Source organism: Centroberyx affinis, unplaced genomic scaffold (assembly GCF_046629955.1).
Source record: "Centroberyx affinis isolate AG114_WGS23_722 - 3 ecotype Tasmania unplaced genomic scaffold, CSIRO-AGI_Caff_v1 ptg000024l_1, whole genome shotgun sequence".
Classification (NCBI taxonomy): Eukaryota; Metazoa; Chordata; class Actinopteri; order Beryciformes; family Berycidae; genus Centroberyx; species Centroberyx affinis.
Window position 1 is genome coordinate 1 of NW_027278738.1, and position 16467 is coordinate 16467.

The following is a 16467-nucleotide window of genomic DNA, read 5'->3' on the forward strand; positions in this document are numbered from 1 at the left end:
TTCATCATTGTCATAGCTAAACAATATTATCCTTCCTTAAATAACATTATGTCCTAAACTTCTATGATAAAAAGGGGTAGGCTCTGCAGATTGGGTGAAAGAATGTGGTGAAGAATGAATTACAATGGTGCAGGATAAAAACTCGATGCCTATGGGGAAAATGTACTGTGAAACTCTGTTGTTTGGCCTACGAGCGAACTAAGGGAATCCAATGCCATACCTACAACATACATCCAAGTTTTTTCCTTCCACATAGAAAAATGCAAGATACATCAGGTAAAACAGCTCAATACCAAATGTTTCAGTCCTACATTTGAACACTAGGTGGCACACTAGTGTCATCACAATGGACAAACAACTATGTTGAATTGTTTTACATTTCAGAATTACTCCCATGGAATAATGTCATTCTTTTGATGTATATTTTTATTTAAAAACATACTTTTTTTGCATTTTACTAAATGAAAAAGCACTTCCATTTATTACTGCCACATTAAATACATTTATGACCAAAATAAACGCTACAGTGAAATTCTTGTGCATGTTAACTTATGTCGTTATTCCTCTGAATATTATCTGAAACTGCAGTAATTTGAAAAATATCTTTGTCAAGACAGCCCCCGCCATATATAACTTCATTATAATATAAAGCCGCCTCAATACTGACCTTAGAACAGAGCTTTTCAAGTAATTACTCTTGAAGAGGAAATTAGCTGAAGCCTGGCACTCAGATTGTTAAAATGTACACTGGTTTGCAGATAAAAATGCTTTCTCCTCTGCTCCTTTATAGACATAAATGGGAACACTGGGGCCATCCTAGGTGGAAATGTAAACACCGGCTTCCTGTGGCCACCCTAATGTACACAAAAGCTGCATTCAATAATATTTATGGCTCTGGAACGACTCAGCTCTGTACTCTCATTAATTATGGTTGGCTTGGACTCACCAACTCTTGTACCTGCCATGGTTCAGTGTTTTCAGATCCAATAGAAACCTGCAAACTGCCTTGAATGTGAAACGTTATATGCTTAAAACATTAAATACAAATGTTACAGTAGATTCATATTAAGTATTTTATTAACACAAAGAAAATTGCTATCACAAAGTTATCACTGAACATTTTGCAATAAATATGACCTCCGTACAATACATTATAACGGCAACTATGTTGGTTACTGAAAAGGAAAAGACTAGACGATGAAAATGAACAAGAGGGTCACAAACACATACATACATAGAAAGAAAATGACGAACAGATGATTATGAATATGCAGGTAACGCTCTCTGTGATAGAGTTCCATATTAGGCTGGAACAATGTTTTGAGTGTTGTTATAAATGTATAGTGTTCAGCTCAGTCAGTCTCCAGAGACATAAATCTGAAGTTTCTGTGCTTTCTTCTCATGTCAGGAATATAAACGACTACAAGAGTAAAAGAGCAGCATCTCCATGGTCAGTTGTACTTCGTTCTGTTCCCCACATCACTATCTGATCCGATAAAGAGGCGTACGTTTGGGCATTCCGTCGAAGCTCCAAACGCAGGCCGGCAGTGAGCGAAGATGTCCTCACTGTAGCATGAGAACGAGGCTGTGAGAAGAGTGTGTCCAGTTAGGACAACCAATACACTCTCTCTCCCTCTCTCTCTCTCTTTCTTTCTCCATGTCTCTCCCTCTCTTGTTTCCGCTCTTTCGCTCTCCCCCGTCCAGTCTCTGGGTGGGCTTAGGACGGGCCTCCGTTTCCCTGGGCTTCTTGGCTGGTAGAGCCCTCCGCCGTGGGGGGCGGTGAGGCCCCTGGGTCTCCTTCTGGAGGACGACATGGGAAACAATGCACACAAAATTCAGTCACACGCACACAGATACTGTATAAAAATCAAGCTCAGAGCGGTTTGGCATTCCTCACAGCGGGCAATACATCTGCTCCAGGGGTCCGGGCTCAAAAACATAGTGAGAAGGTTCCTAAAGTTCCTGAGGAAGGAACTATGACTTCCTCTGGCAACACAATGTCGGCATTACATGAGATTATTTGCAAATTTGAGACTTGGTTTGATTTACAGCAGTCAAACTGGTTATCATGTCATGGGAAACTCGCCTGTGACTGGAAATCAAGGAAGTCAATAAGTAGAACAATCCAACACGTACAATGGTCATAGTGGGAAATACATAATACAGCAAGTGCACTGTATCCAAACATGTTCCTCTAACAATTCAAGGGAAACTACTGAATAATGAATATGTAATGAAAAGAATAGTGCAGAGGAAGCAAGGACCATCTATCATGTTGTGGTGTTGTTACGACTCATTTAACAAAGAGGCCACAAATCAAAACTGTCTCATACAGACAGCAAACTCAGCCACCTGTCTGTATTGCTGAATGTGTTAATACAGTCCAATACTCTGGTATATTCAGGTTTTTATATACAACGTGCAGTATGTATTCACTGTATCATGTGTGTATTTAGATGTGTGCGTTTGCTGACCTGCAGCCTTCAGGTCCATCTCTGCCAGGTCTTTGGTTAGTTCACTGGTGCTGGCCGCTGCTGTCCCGTCCCCTGTGATGTCGGGCACTGCGTTCCTGCGGCCTGTGCGATCACAGTTGATGAAGTCTGAGTATGACGTCTCCACGTCCATCATCTGTCCATGACCAGCGCTCTCATTACACCTGCCGGAGGGGAGAGGAAGCGTCAGGGGGGTGAGGAGGTGTTACGAGAAGCAAATAAATCAACTCTCTGCCTTCAATGGCCTGTAGGAGCTATGGGAGGACATACTGCTGTGTGCAGCGTGATCAACATGATCAACTGTTACACAAACCAGAACGCTGGCAAAAGAGGCTAAAAAACACTCAATAGCAGTGCTGAGCTATTCAAGAGGCAGCTGAAGATGAGCCATGCAGAGTGAAAGAGTGGGAGGAGAGGGGGCACTTCAGCAGCCCTTCCACAACCTCAGAAGCTGACAGTTGACAGAGTGAATTAATAAAAAGAAGAATGAAGCTGTTCATAATTGCCATTTCTATTTCTGCACAGCAGCTAATGGCACTACTGACATCTGTGCTAATTGGTCGTCCTAATTACAACAGAAAAACAAAAAGCTGCTCCAAACCTCCTAGGGCCTTCACTTACACACTCATACGCCTCTACCAGTTTCTACAAAAAGCACTGATCAATATGGAGAACCAACGCAAAGGGGCTTGAGACCGTTCAAAGGACAAGTAGAGGTGGAGCCAGAAGGAGGCCCAGCAAAGACCGTATCGAGCTCCCATTAGCAATTCATTCCTCCTCTGTTTCCTGTTCTCAGTCCATATTTAACTAGGTCATGGATCCTGCCAACCACTAAAACACTATACAGCTGGTGATTCCTCAGAGAAAAGAGAGGTCAAAAAATAAGGCTGCTCCAGAAAAGACCAAAAAAGAAAACTGAAAAGAAAAGATGAGAAAAGAAAAGACAAGAAAAGGGAAAACAACCTCCTGCACTCCAAAGTAGGACCAACATCCTCCTCTGGTGCGAACACAAGAGGTACAAAGCTGGCACAAACATGCAGCTGGGGATACTGTATCGCTCTCCAAATGTCGTCACAGCTCCCCCTCTCCTACACCCTCAATCCCCTGAAGATCCTCTCACAGCCTGGCAGAGACGGCAAGGACCTCGCAAACTGCTTCAGTATGTGGAGCATGACTGACTGCATTACAGTCACACACTTACCCACTGATGAACCATTTATCAGCAATTTCAACCATGATAAACAACCGAACTACAGCAGAACTATGAATCTTTAAGAAACTTGAGGAGGTTGGAATCTGGAGCGGCAGGGAGCGAGAGAGAAAGAGAGAGCGGAAGCAAAAGAAGAGTTGGCAGACACTCTGTTGCAGCAATGACACAGTGACCCAGGGCCAGTCTGTTCCCAAACGCTTTCACTCACATTCCACTGGTATCATTCAAAAGGTCCCACAATTGTTGTCTCTGTGTGTTATGTGCGTGTGCGCCGTGCCAAAACGGAAGTGCCCGGGGTCATTCACTGAGGGGTCACAGGCCATACAGATGTACCGATGCTGTTGGAGAACGTGACGTTTTGGGTTGGAGACGGTCTTTAAGCCCCTCTAGGTAAGAGCACTACCTCAGGAAATGTCACACAGCCCCGGGCCGCTAGCGTTTCCTACCAAAAAACAAGAGCCACTCTGTATTCACAACTCTGCAGCTGGTAGTGTGATCTTCCGTTAGATTGCCATCTAGATAGCTGCACTGTATAGCCATTAGTAAGCCAAGTCGCCGTGGGAGGCCACTTTCACCTTTCATTACATACACATGAAAGTAAAAAAGTCCTCATTAGGCAGATTGAATTTAACTAGGTCAATGTCTCACAGTTTTCATAATTACACCTACCTTTTCCACCAACTTAAAATCAAGTTCAAACAAGTGAGCCCTTCAAGTGCCAACCACTGTAATTATTCCATAGACTAGATTTTGTTTGAAGATTTACCTTCAACTACCTACCAACTATGAAACACAAACAACACTTCACCGACCGTGTGTCTAGTCCAGCAATGACTGTTTGTGCTGTGTTGTGGCTCACTTTTTCTACTCCATTGGCCCAGTTGTTATGTGGCTTATGGGAGCCCCATCTAATTGCCATTCTTTTGTTTAATTAGTTGGCTTGCCTGCGCATGTGGATCAAATCCTACCATGAGATCATTAACAGGTTTCCATGGAGGGGTGGTGATGATGTTCTGCCTTCTGCTCCTCACTACGCGTTTACACTCTTCTCTGCCTGACTGCCTGCCTGCCTGGTCTCAGCTGTGGAAGGAAGACTTTAATGATGCCGCTTTTTAAAATCACTTTATCCCTGATACGCAGAAACCTCGACATGATGATGAACTTGTTTTTGAAGCGCTGACGGTGTGAGGCAGCGTAGGTTGTTGTTGTTGTTGTTCACCTGCTGACATTTGTATAACGTAAATTAACATGTAAAGTGACTTGGAAGTAGGCGATCTGTGAAGGACAGCACTGACCTTTTGTGTACCAACTGACTGGACTAATTGCATCTCGTTTATTGTCAAATGGAATAACAGAGGAATCATGCCCTCCATCCAGACCAGCACCCGAGCAGAGGCTTTCTTTGGTACATGACAGGCATGTTATATTTAGAATATTTGTCCCATTACATGGGAGACCAGCCTTGTATCAGTCACAAATTTCACACCAAAATCACAATAGTATCTCATAACTATATTGCAATCAATTATGACTTCCTGGCCTAAAGTCACAGTGTCCTAGTTAATAAAAAGGGTGTCTTTATGTGAAAGGCCAGTGCGTCTATACAGAAGGAAACTTGACACAGCTGCAGCTGTAAACACTACCAGAAGACAAATGTCACAGGTGTGCATTTTCACTCCAGACAATAACAAGTCAATCCTCAACGGGAAATCACTGCAGCTCAGTTCATGAGCTGAACTCAGCTTAGCCTCACTCTAGTTTTCTTTCCCCTTCTCCCTCCAGCACTGTACAGTAAGTGTTGACTGTGACCAACGTGGGGATCCTTTATACTTGGATCAGTTATTCATTCAAATGCTGGTAATTTCTTTATTTCGAAGAAAGGAGCTGTATTACCTTATCTTCACAAAAAGCACTGTAGCCACATACTCCCACTGTGAATGACAGTGAGGGTAAAATAGAAGTGAAGAGCAGCGGGGCGTAGAGGAGAGAGGCTTCCTTGATGGCAGGTTTGAGCATGAATGGTGGCCAGATTGGGCGAGGTGACATGTAACAGGAGAGCTTTTGGCATGGTGATATTAGGAACAAAAGCCTCTGAGATCACTGAGGGAATATGAGTCAGCATAGCCACTTTGACTGGGCCCATTAGGGAGGCAGGCTCGCTACCATCCCGCCGGAGCCTTTTAAGCCTGATTTGTGTGTAATAAACTCACATTATCTGCAATAACCCACACAAAGATTGGCTTCCTTGCTGATTTCGAGGTCCATTAGGGCCATCTTCCGACCAATTTCGAGTCTGTCAACTAATTTTCCAGCATTTATTGACGAGGCAAAAAGCCTCCACATGAATGAGTTTCATCTGCCTCTCATAGCAACAACTTTTCCATTGGCTTTCCAATCCAGGGTGCTTACTAAACTCCTTCCATCCTTTAAGTTAAACATGATCTAAACGCCAAAATACAAAAAGTAAGATTTGTAAAGTCATGATAATCCTCTCCTTTTAAATGAAAGAAGATGTAAATATATAACAAGGTTTATCACACTTATAGTTCACAGGGTTGAACTAATTATCAACAGCATAGCATAGAAGAAAAAGAACACTGCTGTCACCTAATTTCTATTAGTGAGGTTTGCTCTCAACCATTACAGATCTTGTGGTCATATAATGCATGAGCTTCTTTCACAATTACAAAACACATTTTGGTAAGACAAAAGTGGTAGCAATTCAGAAAGGAGAAAACAACAAACTGTCCAGCTTACCAAAACAATCAGAGTTGTTTCATTCGCTGTCGGTTTCCCACAAACCCCAACAACCAGACAGACCCCAGACAAATGTCCATTTAGACCCTCCAATGCTAAGTGTTGCACACTGAGAGCAGCATAACACTACAGTGCCTCAGCTCCTTCCCCCCCTGCTCGCTGCCTCTCAGCCTGCCCAGTCAGATGGGGTCTGGGTACTGTCTATTCACATGATGTCAGCAGCTGCTTGGTGGACAACCAGCCCACTTCAAACACAAGGGAGCTTTATTTCCTCGTAGAGATTAGCATTGTTGTTCTACGCCGCTCTTCCTTTCATAAATAAATAAAAGTGCTGTCCATTCAACACTGTTTGCCCGATATATCCTTCCTCTTTTTATGGGACCCAGGCTGGGTGTGAAGGCCTAATTTCCCCTGGTGAACTGAATATTGCAACTTGCCAAACAGCTAGCTTGCTCTTTAGAAGTCAGCCATTTCCATAATTTGGTGCTGTGAAACATTTCCCTGACTGGAAGATGTGCAGACAGGCATCTTTGCCGTTTTTAATGTTAAAAAGTCAGAGGTTTTCGCCACCTTTCTCTCACATTATAAGTTACACTAAGTCTCCATCATATTTTTCAGACCAACAGAATTATCACTGTTAACACCAGATACTCAATGCAATCTTCTTTCTTCTTTTTACTGAGCAGAGATACCAAGAATGATCAGTGCCACTCTCGTGTAATTGCCATCCTAAATGAGCTAACTGAGCTCCTAAGCCTGAAGGCATATCAAATCAGCCAAGGAACAGGAGATAAGAAGCCTGACCAAGGCTATTAACATCAGCTACTGTGGAGGAGTCATGAGTGAACTAATGAATAAAACAAAAGATCTTGGCCAAGGCCGCTTCTCCGGAAAGCTACAGTGAAATCAAAAATCAATCTTGCCTGGACAGATAATCTTGGCGAGCATATAGAGGAGCAGCTGAGTAGTGGTTCTCCACTTTACAACTCAGACCACTTCATAGATCAATAAAAGTCAATTGCATTCCATTTGCCTATCACGGGAGATCTGGGGTGTAGATATCCCATACTGGCATAGCAACACCAAAACAGACGGTGGTGCCGATCGTCATGCTCAGAGGTTGGGTTGTAAATCACTGTTTAACAGCAGCCCACCTGTCGCATTGATCTCTGGGTAACCTGCATACCAAAGTTAAGAAGACCTTCCTCTTTTGGGCTGGATACATTCCTCTTTTAGGTGTGGCAGGCATGCTGTCGTGCTGTATACTGACAGTTAGGCTATGGAGTAGAAATCTACTGGATGACGTCACCGAGTGATTCCACTCACATGACCACATCACATGCATATGACCAGCCACACTGCACAGGAAATGCCTGTATGGCTTCCACTTCTCTCCCCCAGGCTCTATCCACACTGCCCTACAGTATTGCTGCAGCTGAAGTAATGTTAACACATGCTAGGAAAGGGAAACAGCAGCCATGATTTATCTTACACCTGTTGTTATGAAGATGTGTAATAAAAGCAGATAGATAGATCTGTACTCAAGCAGTGACACTAATTAAGCACAACCTGGAACCCTAAAACCATACACCACACACACCAGCACTTTATTTGATTTTGTTAATCTACTAAGTCTTTATTAAACAGATGGTAGAATAGTGCAATAAACAAACGAAGAGCCAATCAAAAACAATATACTTCCAATATGGACCATGTTCCCTTTTGTTAGCTCCGCTCACTTGGTAACAGCTGGGCCAATCAATACCAGTTCTTGAGGCATGAAGGCCAATGCATTGTAACAATGGTATGCCTTCACACAATGCAGAACTCAACTACAATATCAGGATATCAGATAACCAGGTTTAGAGGTAAGTAAAGCTTACATTACCAGAAGTGGTCAATGTACCTCATTGTGTACTGTGTGTGTCCCTGTGGCCAAAAAACTGCAAAGAAGCTGTAATCAATCCTGCTTTACAGACCAGTGGCCAGCCAGCCAGACACATGAGACTGAGTCTACTGTAGCAGCATGTCCTGCCTCGGGCTATAGGGAATCCCCTGGTGTGTGTGTGTGTGTGTGTGTGTGTGTGTGTGTGTGTGTGAGTGAATAGAAAGGGTGTGGCAGCGACTCATCAACCACCAGTGATTCACAGCTGAGTCAGGAGCAGGTGCTTCAACCGGACTCCAAAATGAGATTGTGATTACGACCCAAAAAACATTCTCACATCTCTATTTCCGAAGGGCATTGCAACTTTTCAGCTAGCTCTGGGACTCGTCGTCTTTGCTCCAAAAACAAATGCGTTGGGAGGGACAGATTTTATCGCTCATTATATTATCTCCTCAAAAACTGCCACAGTTAAGGAATGTTAAATATTTGTGCCAAGTCCTATGATAAAAACAAGTGCAAGAGATTAATGTTCCTTGCGACAAACATCTTCAAACATTTATTCTCTTGTTTGTTTAAAAAGCCAAATCTAAATTTATGGTTGTGTTAAGCAGTTCTAAGGATTAAGTTAAGGATATGACATGGTTATAACTCTAGAGGTGCAGAGTCCAAGTTGAAAATATTTAGAAGATCTGGGTGACTCTGCTGTGTGTCTGGAAAAGAGTTGTGAGGGTTGGAACGACCCATAGAGCTAAAATCACTAGAAAGGACATGGCTGTAGGCAGACTTGCAATCATGTCATGCTTGATCACTAGACATTTTGATCACTAGAAAGCTTCACCACTACAATCACTACAAAGGACATGGCTGTAGGCAAACTTACAATCATGTCACGCTTTTTCTCCTTTTTAGCTCATTCAAACTATCATACCATACACCTATTTGACAATTTATATATATATATATATATATATATATATATATATATACACTGATATCACTTTTGAATGATCCCTCCCTACGTCATGTCCTACCCCAATATCCTTTTTGAACAGGAAATACTTCACATCAACGAAGCAAGATGCTCTCGAAATGCATTTTAATTGTGACGTACAGCTTTGCCATATCCACTGAGAGTCCGAAGTGACAGAAACGGCACGGCTAAATCTTGCAATCTTCTATGCACCAATTTCTTATTAATGATAGTACCTCTGCCCTGGTTTCTGCGCGTGAATTCTCCCTCCCCATTCCCTGAAGTCCCCGACTGTCAAAAGGTTTGGTTTCTACGTCTGTCACGCCGAGGGTGGCTGCTGCACTGGTCAGTGCAATTCTATCCATTCCAATTCTACTGCAAGGTTGGCTGTTTCTATTTCTGTCCACACATTTAACAACACGAGCCCTTAACAGGAAGCAGGTGGTTTGTTTGCCTGTGTTGTTTATGCCCTATCTTTTCCCAGGCTCTCCGCACAGTGGAGGCTGAACAAGACCCTTGGGCTGACAAGGAGGACGAGGCGAGGACAAGGAGAGGCAGAAGAGAGGAGTGGACGAGGATGGAAAGAGGGGAGGAGAGGAGGAAGAGGGAGGGCAGCACAGAGGGAATGCACGCATGTTTATTGTGCTTGCTAAATAAGGCAATATCCCTTACAGGCTCTAGTATTTTCATTACTTTTTTGAGAACTCAAGTGAAACATAATAAGTCCTCCTAGGCTATGCTGTAATACACAAGCCTTTACCTAATTTGTAACAGAACAACTGGCTTGGCGCAGGCTTCGCTCTGCACCACCTGTTACAGGGATTTTCTTTCACCCACAACTCCATACCCATCCTCTCCCAAATACAAATTACACACAGCAGCAACAACACTCAGCTGAAGACTTCTCACTTACCAGGGTAGAAACTCGATTATTCCGCATCTAGCCAAGACTGGCCGTTATTTATACTGCATTTAAAAGAAAAAGAAGTAAATGTGCGGCTGATTTTGAACGATAAACTCTTCTGTTGCCTGGACTGGAGTGAATCTGGAGGTGGCCTCGGTGTGTCTGAGGTCTGCCAAGTAATTCCACTCAGCTGCATCATCACGCTCTTCTCCCACAAGTCTAGGAGGATGTGGGCGTCATGTGATTCGATTTGCTGAGTTGAAGGGGATAAAACAGCGCACACATAACCTTCCCCATAAGCAAACACAAAAAGAGCAAAGACAATCATTGTCTTTCCCGTAGTCCTATATAATGAAACCTTCAATGCAACCTTCATGTTGCACTAGAGAGAAAACACTTTCAGGTTTGCTGCTGTGCATGACAACAAACTCAACGTTAATACTTTAATCAGTCAGTATTGTAAAATGTGAGCAGCTACAAAAATGTCGGATTTCTTGTCCAGCTTGTGATAGTGACAGCTTGTGTAAAGATTACTGATGAATACCATTTGTATTCATGAATGAATACCAACTCATTTGATGAATTATTTTTTCATCATGACCTGTAGCTACCCCGTGGGAAACCGGATTTTCTTTGCATATATCATTGTCAAATTAATTCTAATGACTGTCAACAATTTGTTCCTGTGATCTGCTTCCAATCGGCACAGTTTATCAGTTCCCCTCCACAGTGATTTGGAAGAAACCCTTTCCTGTCTAACAGAAAAAAACATCAACAAATTTTACAGCAAATTGAGTCTGAGAATTCCCAAGTTGGACCAAATGAAAGCACAAAGCAGAACACGGCAGTGCAATATATATATAATATAAGCCTATGCAACAGTGACAGGCACACTATTTTTTGGGTTGTTTTTATCCACTAGCATTTTAATGTGTCATCACATTTAAAGTTCAATGATTTTATCACTTTTATCATGTCACATGGAATTTGAAATGGGCCACTCCAGCTAAAATACTTAAAGCTCTCATCAAATTATCTTTCATTGACCTACTGGGCCAAAAAAGAGATGTCTATTATATGAGTTGCCAAATCAATTCACTCTGATGAGAATCCCTTTAGGTGATTACTCTCAAACAAAAAAACAAAAACATTTTCTCTCTCTACATGTAAAACACTCTCTAATCAATACCTAAACCATATCTGTGCAATCTGTGTTGAGGTTGTAGACCAAGCTAGCTGAAGTAAGAGGGTGTAACTCATCTATGCTACATTAAATCAACCAGTTTAATACTGAAAAACAGATGTGTTGCCACTTTGTAGACTTTCCTCTCCAAACAAGGTCTTTTTGAGTAAATTGTATCAACAATTTAGAAGACTATTGAATGATGGAGGATTCCTTTCCTGCTAGTTAGCTGGTTAAGCATTCATTCATGTTAATGAGTTTGGTAAATAGATTATTCCCTGTGCCAACTTTTAGTTGGAATAAAATCTACAATGCTAAACCTTTAACTGGTCTTTAAATGGCTGCACTGACATGGCATTCAATTTGGGAAAAATAATGAACATCTTGACTTTTGTAGATCCAGGCTCAGGAAATGCTGTTAATTTTAAACTCAATTCACTTTCTTGGAAAAAGGAAAAATGCCACTTGGACTCAAAATTAAAATAACTAAGCCATAATTAAACAAGACCATGCGACACAGATTGAAGACAATAATTTCATTCTCATTACCAGATTCTCTTCATAGTGGCCTATAGTATCTTTACGAAACAGAAAGGCCTTTCTGTCAGCTTGTCACAAGAGACGCTCAAAGCCAGGGTGATGGCCTCTCTTTCTCTTCATGAGCAAGCGAGGGAGCTAAAAACAGAGGAGCTAAAGCCCTGTGCACACAGGGCAAGGAATGCAGTTGGAGGTCAACTCAGTTGAACTGACAAAATCACAGCCCACAAAATATGTACACATTAAACCCATGATTAGACAGAGGGAGGAATATAAAAATAGACTGTGAGCAATTTGTTCACATAACGCTGGATGCCGTACCAGACTTTGCTTCAGTGTTGTGCAGTCAGTCTGCTGCCTTCTCATCTATGTATCTTAAAGTGGGGGGGTCACTGGGCAGGAGGCTGGCTGTGGGCATAATCTCAAAGAAATCTGGATGGCACTTGAACCAATTCTGAGAATAGATCGCTATTTTTATCCAAAAGCAATAAAGGCCTGTCCTTATTGCAGAAAATGTTTTAATCCAGCTGCCTCAGACTGTCGTTAAATAACAGTATGCTCAAACTGGAAAGGAGATAAACAATGTGTAGCATTCAGAACCATATCAAGGACAAGCTCATTTGACCTAGGATTGCCAGTGGAAAAAAAGAGAATGCTGTCTGACGGGGGGGGAAAAAATCTGATGACCACTAAGGAAAAACAACTGACAAAAACAAGCAGACAGAAACCCTCCACCCCCCCGTCCGCTGCACTTAATGCTGGTTCTCGGTGCAGGGATATAGGGGTCCTCGTGTTCTCAGGGTAATCATGTTATTGTTGGCAGCTCTCAGCAGGAGCAGATATGACTTCCATTTACTGAAGGAGTTGGAGGGGGAGAGCGGTGTTGGGCAGAGTGTTGTTCATGCAGCACTGCAGATAGAAGTAACTGTTCTTGCATGACCTGATTATTTATGATCTAGCCGCTTTTTCTCCGAGTAGCCGCTGTCACAGATTGGTAGCTACATAAGGCATAGCTTCCAAGTAATAAGCCTCTGAAGACAGGCCCTCATAACAGCCAAGACACAAACACGTAATTTCTTTAAAGGTAGGTGGTCAGTCCCTTCTTCAAAGTCGTTTTTATTGAGACGGTAAAGATAATGGAAGGGACGCTGAGGAGGAGAACAGGAGGGAATGTTCTGGCAGGACTCTGTCTGAGGTCAGCAGGGGCATGAGTGTCTCTGTACTGCTAGGGGTTTTCTAGCATCACTGTGCTCTCTGTTTTGGCTCTTCTCCATCCCCCATGGCCATTTTGAAATGTAAGAGGCCATGTTTGGTTAGTTGGTACAAACAGAGGAGAGGAGGTAGCAGAAGGTTTGTTCATAGAGACTAGAGCAAGGGTGCTAACGCCCATATCTGACATCAGACTATACAAAAAGTACATTATTTCATCTGACTATATCCACAGGATGATTTAGCCCACTAGAGGGAGCAACACACTGTGATTTTATACAAAGAGAACATTACTCATATGCACAATAATGTCAACATTTTCACCAGAAATGATGTTGCCCATTGTAGTACGGCCAGACAGATTCACCTCCAGTGGAAAAAACTCTGATTGTAGTGTGTAATAAATCACTTCTACACAAAACATGCAGACATGATTTACATTTCTTTTTGGCCAACATATTAGTCTAGCTTAATTCCTTCATGTCGCTGCTGCTCTTTACCCTTGATCCAGGACAGAATGGGTGTCTGTTTTAAATATTGCCTGACAGACTTGTCATCTAAAGTAATGCAGATCTAGACCGCTGGTTTGGGACCAATATTTTCCCTCAGCCATGAAATCCCAACCCATTACACACCACATTTTTACCCCCTCTAAGTGGGTCTTTATCCCTGGCCCTGTCAGGATGTGCCACAACCCAGTTTTGGCAGCTGACCCACCAGCTGAGAAACACTGGTCTGGTCTAGCACTGGTTATTATATTGCTACATTACCAGGCTGTGTCATTTTACCACACCAGTCACAATCCTACTACATTAAGTCTAGATTAAATGACAGTTCTGTGTACTGAGCTTGGGGGGAAAACACAGCTTTAGTAAGATGCTACCACCCTACACTGAACGAAAGCACCATAGTCCGGCGAGAAGCCAGTATTTATTTCCACCAGTGCCCATGCCCAGCAAGGCTGGCAGCTGCCCAGTAACACTCTTGCAAAGTGGGGGGTCCCCATCCGCCTGCTGAATCTCTGGGCACCAACTCCACTCAGCTCCATCATTTTCCATGACTAAACTATACTCCTACATGACTATACTCCTCTCATCCAGAAAAAAAAAAAAAGGAGTCACGTGTTTCTTCACTCAGCAGCCAGGTTACTGCATGAAAAGCTGCTGTCATCAGTCTAGGTCTATATTCAGTTAGTAAATAAAAGACATAAAGTTAGTTGATTAGATTAGCGAGAGAGAGAGAGAGTGTGAGAGTGTGTGTGTGTAAGTAAGTGTGTGTGTGTGTGTGTGTGTAGGGGGGCTGGGTGCATAGAGAGAGAGAGAGAAAACCCGAGCTGATGAGAGAGGAGATGAGAACCTCACTCAAAACCTGTCCAGCCTGTCATTACACTGAACCCAGCTAATGTAATGTGTAGGAAGGTCATGCATGCCAGACTCTGAACTGTACATACAATATAATACACAGGCGAGTAGCAACATGGATACATGCATGCGTGACACATTCGCATAAACCAACAATTTTGTGGATATCACAATAACCATAATGCACTGCAACAAACAGAGGTAAGAAAACGTTAAGATATGGATAGATGCTGTGTTTACAGTATGAACTAACGGCTGTGCAGAAGAATATGTATTGTCCTGGCGCTCTGCTGGCTGGAAAAGATGCCTAAAACATGTACCAACCCCTCGCTTCGTGACTGTGCAGCTCCCTGCGGCTGGTCACTTCAAACATTAACACTTGCACGACCATTTTTTTGACGTGTAAAATACACAATAATGCTGTTTTCTCACCACACGCATTTAGCAATATCGCAACAAAAGACCGCCACTAACCTTGATCCGTTCGCCTCTTGTTATCCACTTGTTACAATGGAAATGTAACAGCATGAATCCCCAGTTAAGTTTCCGGACACTTGGGCAAAAACGAGCGCTGAACTCGACCGAAACTAAAGGAGGTCGGTGTAAAAATCAGAAGGGAGAGTCTCTGCGAAAAGCCTGGATGTTTTCTCCGGGTACCGACGGCAAACAATGAGGAAAGGTTGTGTCTTCAAACAGCTGTTTTCCAAAATGGAGTTAGCCGTGTCTCAGCCAATCAGAGCCGGCTGTGGAGTCTCCCACTCCTCTGTGGGCTGGAGCCAAGACTCCGAAGATGAAACGTTTAGCTCACTGATCATTTTGGCATGGTGTAATTTAATTTTCATGTCACGGCAGCCTGTTTAGACACACATTCGACCATTAGACAGCCCATTTTATAAGATTTTGTCCCAGTTAACCCTCACCTGGGAAGATTTCTGTTGCTGATTTAGTATTGAATTGTGTAACTGCCTGGGCAGTGATGTAGTGGAGGGTAAATCCACATGCACTCAGTTTATACTCACCATTTATTCTGCAGAATAGAGTTTATCTACCCTGTTAGGCTGGTAGGGATCTAAATTCACAGTGTACATCATAGTAAGTTGTCTAGCTCGTGTATGTTAAATGAGGATCGGGACCTTTCAGAAAAACAGCAGAAATTCATTATTTTCTGAAAATGTAATTGATTTTTGGTTATAAAGGTCGTTTTTTTTGGCCATATGATGATCACTTACTGGGGGTCACAGTTTACCCACCTACATTACTAATAGTGGTGAGAGTGAAACCTATTTTAATTTTTAATTGAATTGAACTTTTAGTCCCATTGAGATGAAGTCTCTTGTCCAAGAAGCACCATGACAAATATAAAAACTGCAGACCAACAAAATACAACAATGTACAAAGTCACAATTCAAAATGACATAGGCCTAAGGGAAAGAGCAAAGTAAAACAACATGGAAAATCAAAACAGTCAAAATCATGCAAATGAAAGAAAGTAAAATACAATTTTCTAATGCTCCAAATGACAATAGTCTGATAACAAACCAGTGGCCACATGGCCAAAACTGTTTAAATGATGACTAAAGTAAAGACAGCTCATTATTGTTTAAAATAGCCACATTTATAAATGTTCTAATTAATTGGGGTCATTTCTAGTGAGTAAAATATTATAGTGAACTATTCCTCATTTTGCTGGGGACCAACTGAAATGAGAAACACTGATTTAGGTGGTAATTTAAAGGGGTACAAACTCTATTCTAATGCAGAGGTTCCAAAATGTTTACATGCCCAAAACCCCATATAAATAAGTGTTTGCACACAGACCGCAGGAGGACTGTATATCTGTCTACACTGTAGGTAAAAAGGCATGGAGAATACAGCCAAATTCATGCATTATGTTATGGTGCATTATTTCAGAAATAACATCAGAAATTAGACTATTTCTGATGTTGCTGGGGCCTCAGA

The 16467-nt window shown here is 42.3% G+C and overlaps 1 protein-coding gene across 6 annotated transcripts; it reads right to left on the bottom strand.

The window, feature by feature from the left end:
* Nucleotides 1-6: 6 nt before the first annotated feature.
* Nucleotides 7-15204, bottom strand: pkig (protein kinase (cAMP-dependent, catalytic) inhibitor gamma). Of its 6 annotated transcripts, none has more exons than XM_071513995.1 (3): nucleotides 14983-15204; nucleotides 2475-2656; nucleotides 7-1800 (listed from the first exon to the last, which is right to left on the bottom strand). In XM_071513995.1, exons 2-3 carry the CDS (start codon nucleotides 2626-2628, stop codon nucleotides 1718-1720), a joined length of 237 nt encoding a protein of 78 aa, XP_071370096.1. In that variant the 5' UTR covers nucleotides 2629-2656; nucleotides 14983-15204; the 3' UTR covers nucleotides 7-1717. The 6 variants fall into 6 exon arrangements, with proteins under 6 accessions (XP_071370096.1, XP_071370163.1, XP_071370023.1 ...); XM_071514062.1 differs by lacking the exon at nucleotides 14983-15204 and adding an exon at nucleotides 10228-10360; XM_071513922.1 differs by lacking the exon at nucleotides 14983-15204 and adding an exon at nucleotides 8366-8494.
* Between the last annotated feature and the right edge of the window lie 1263 nt (nucleotides 15205-16467).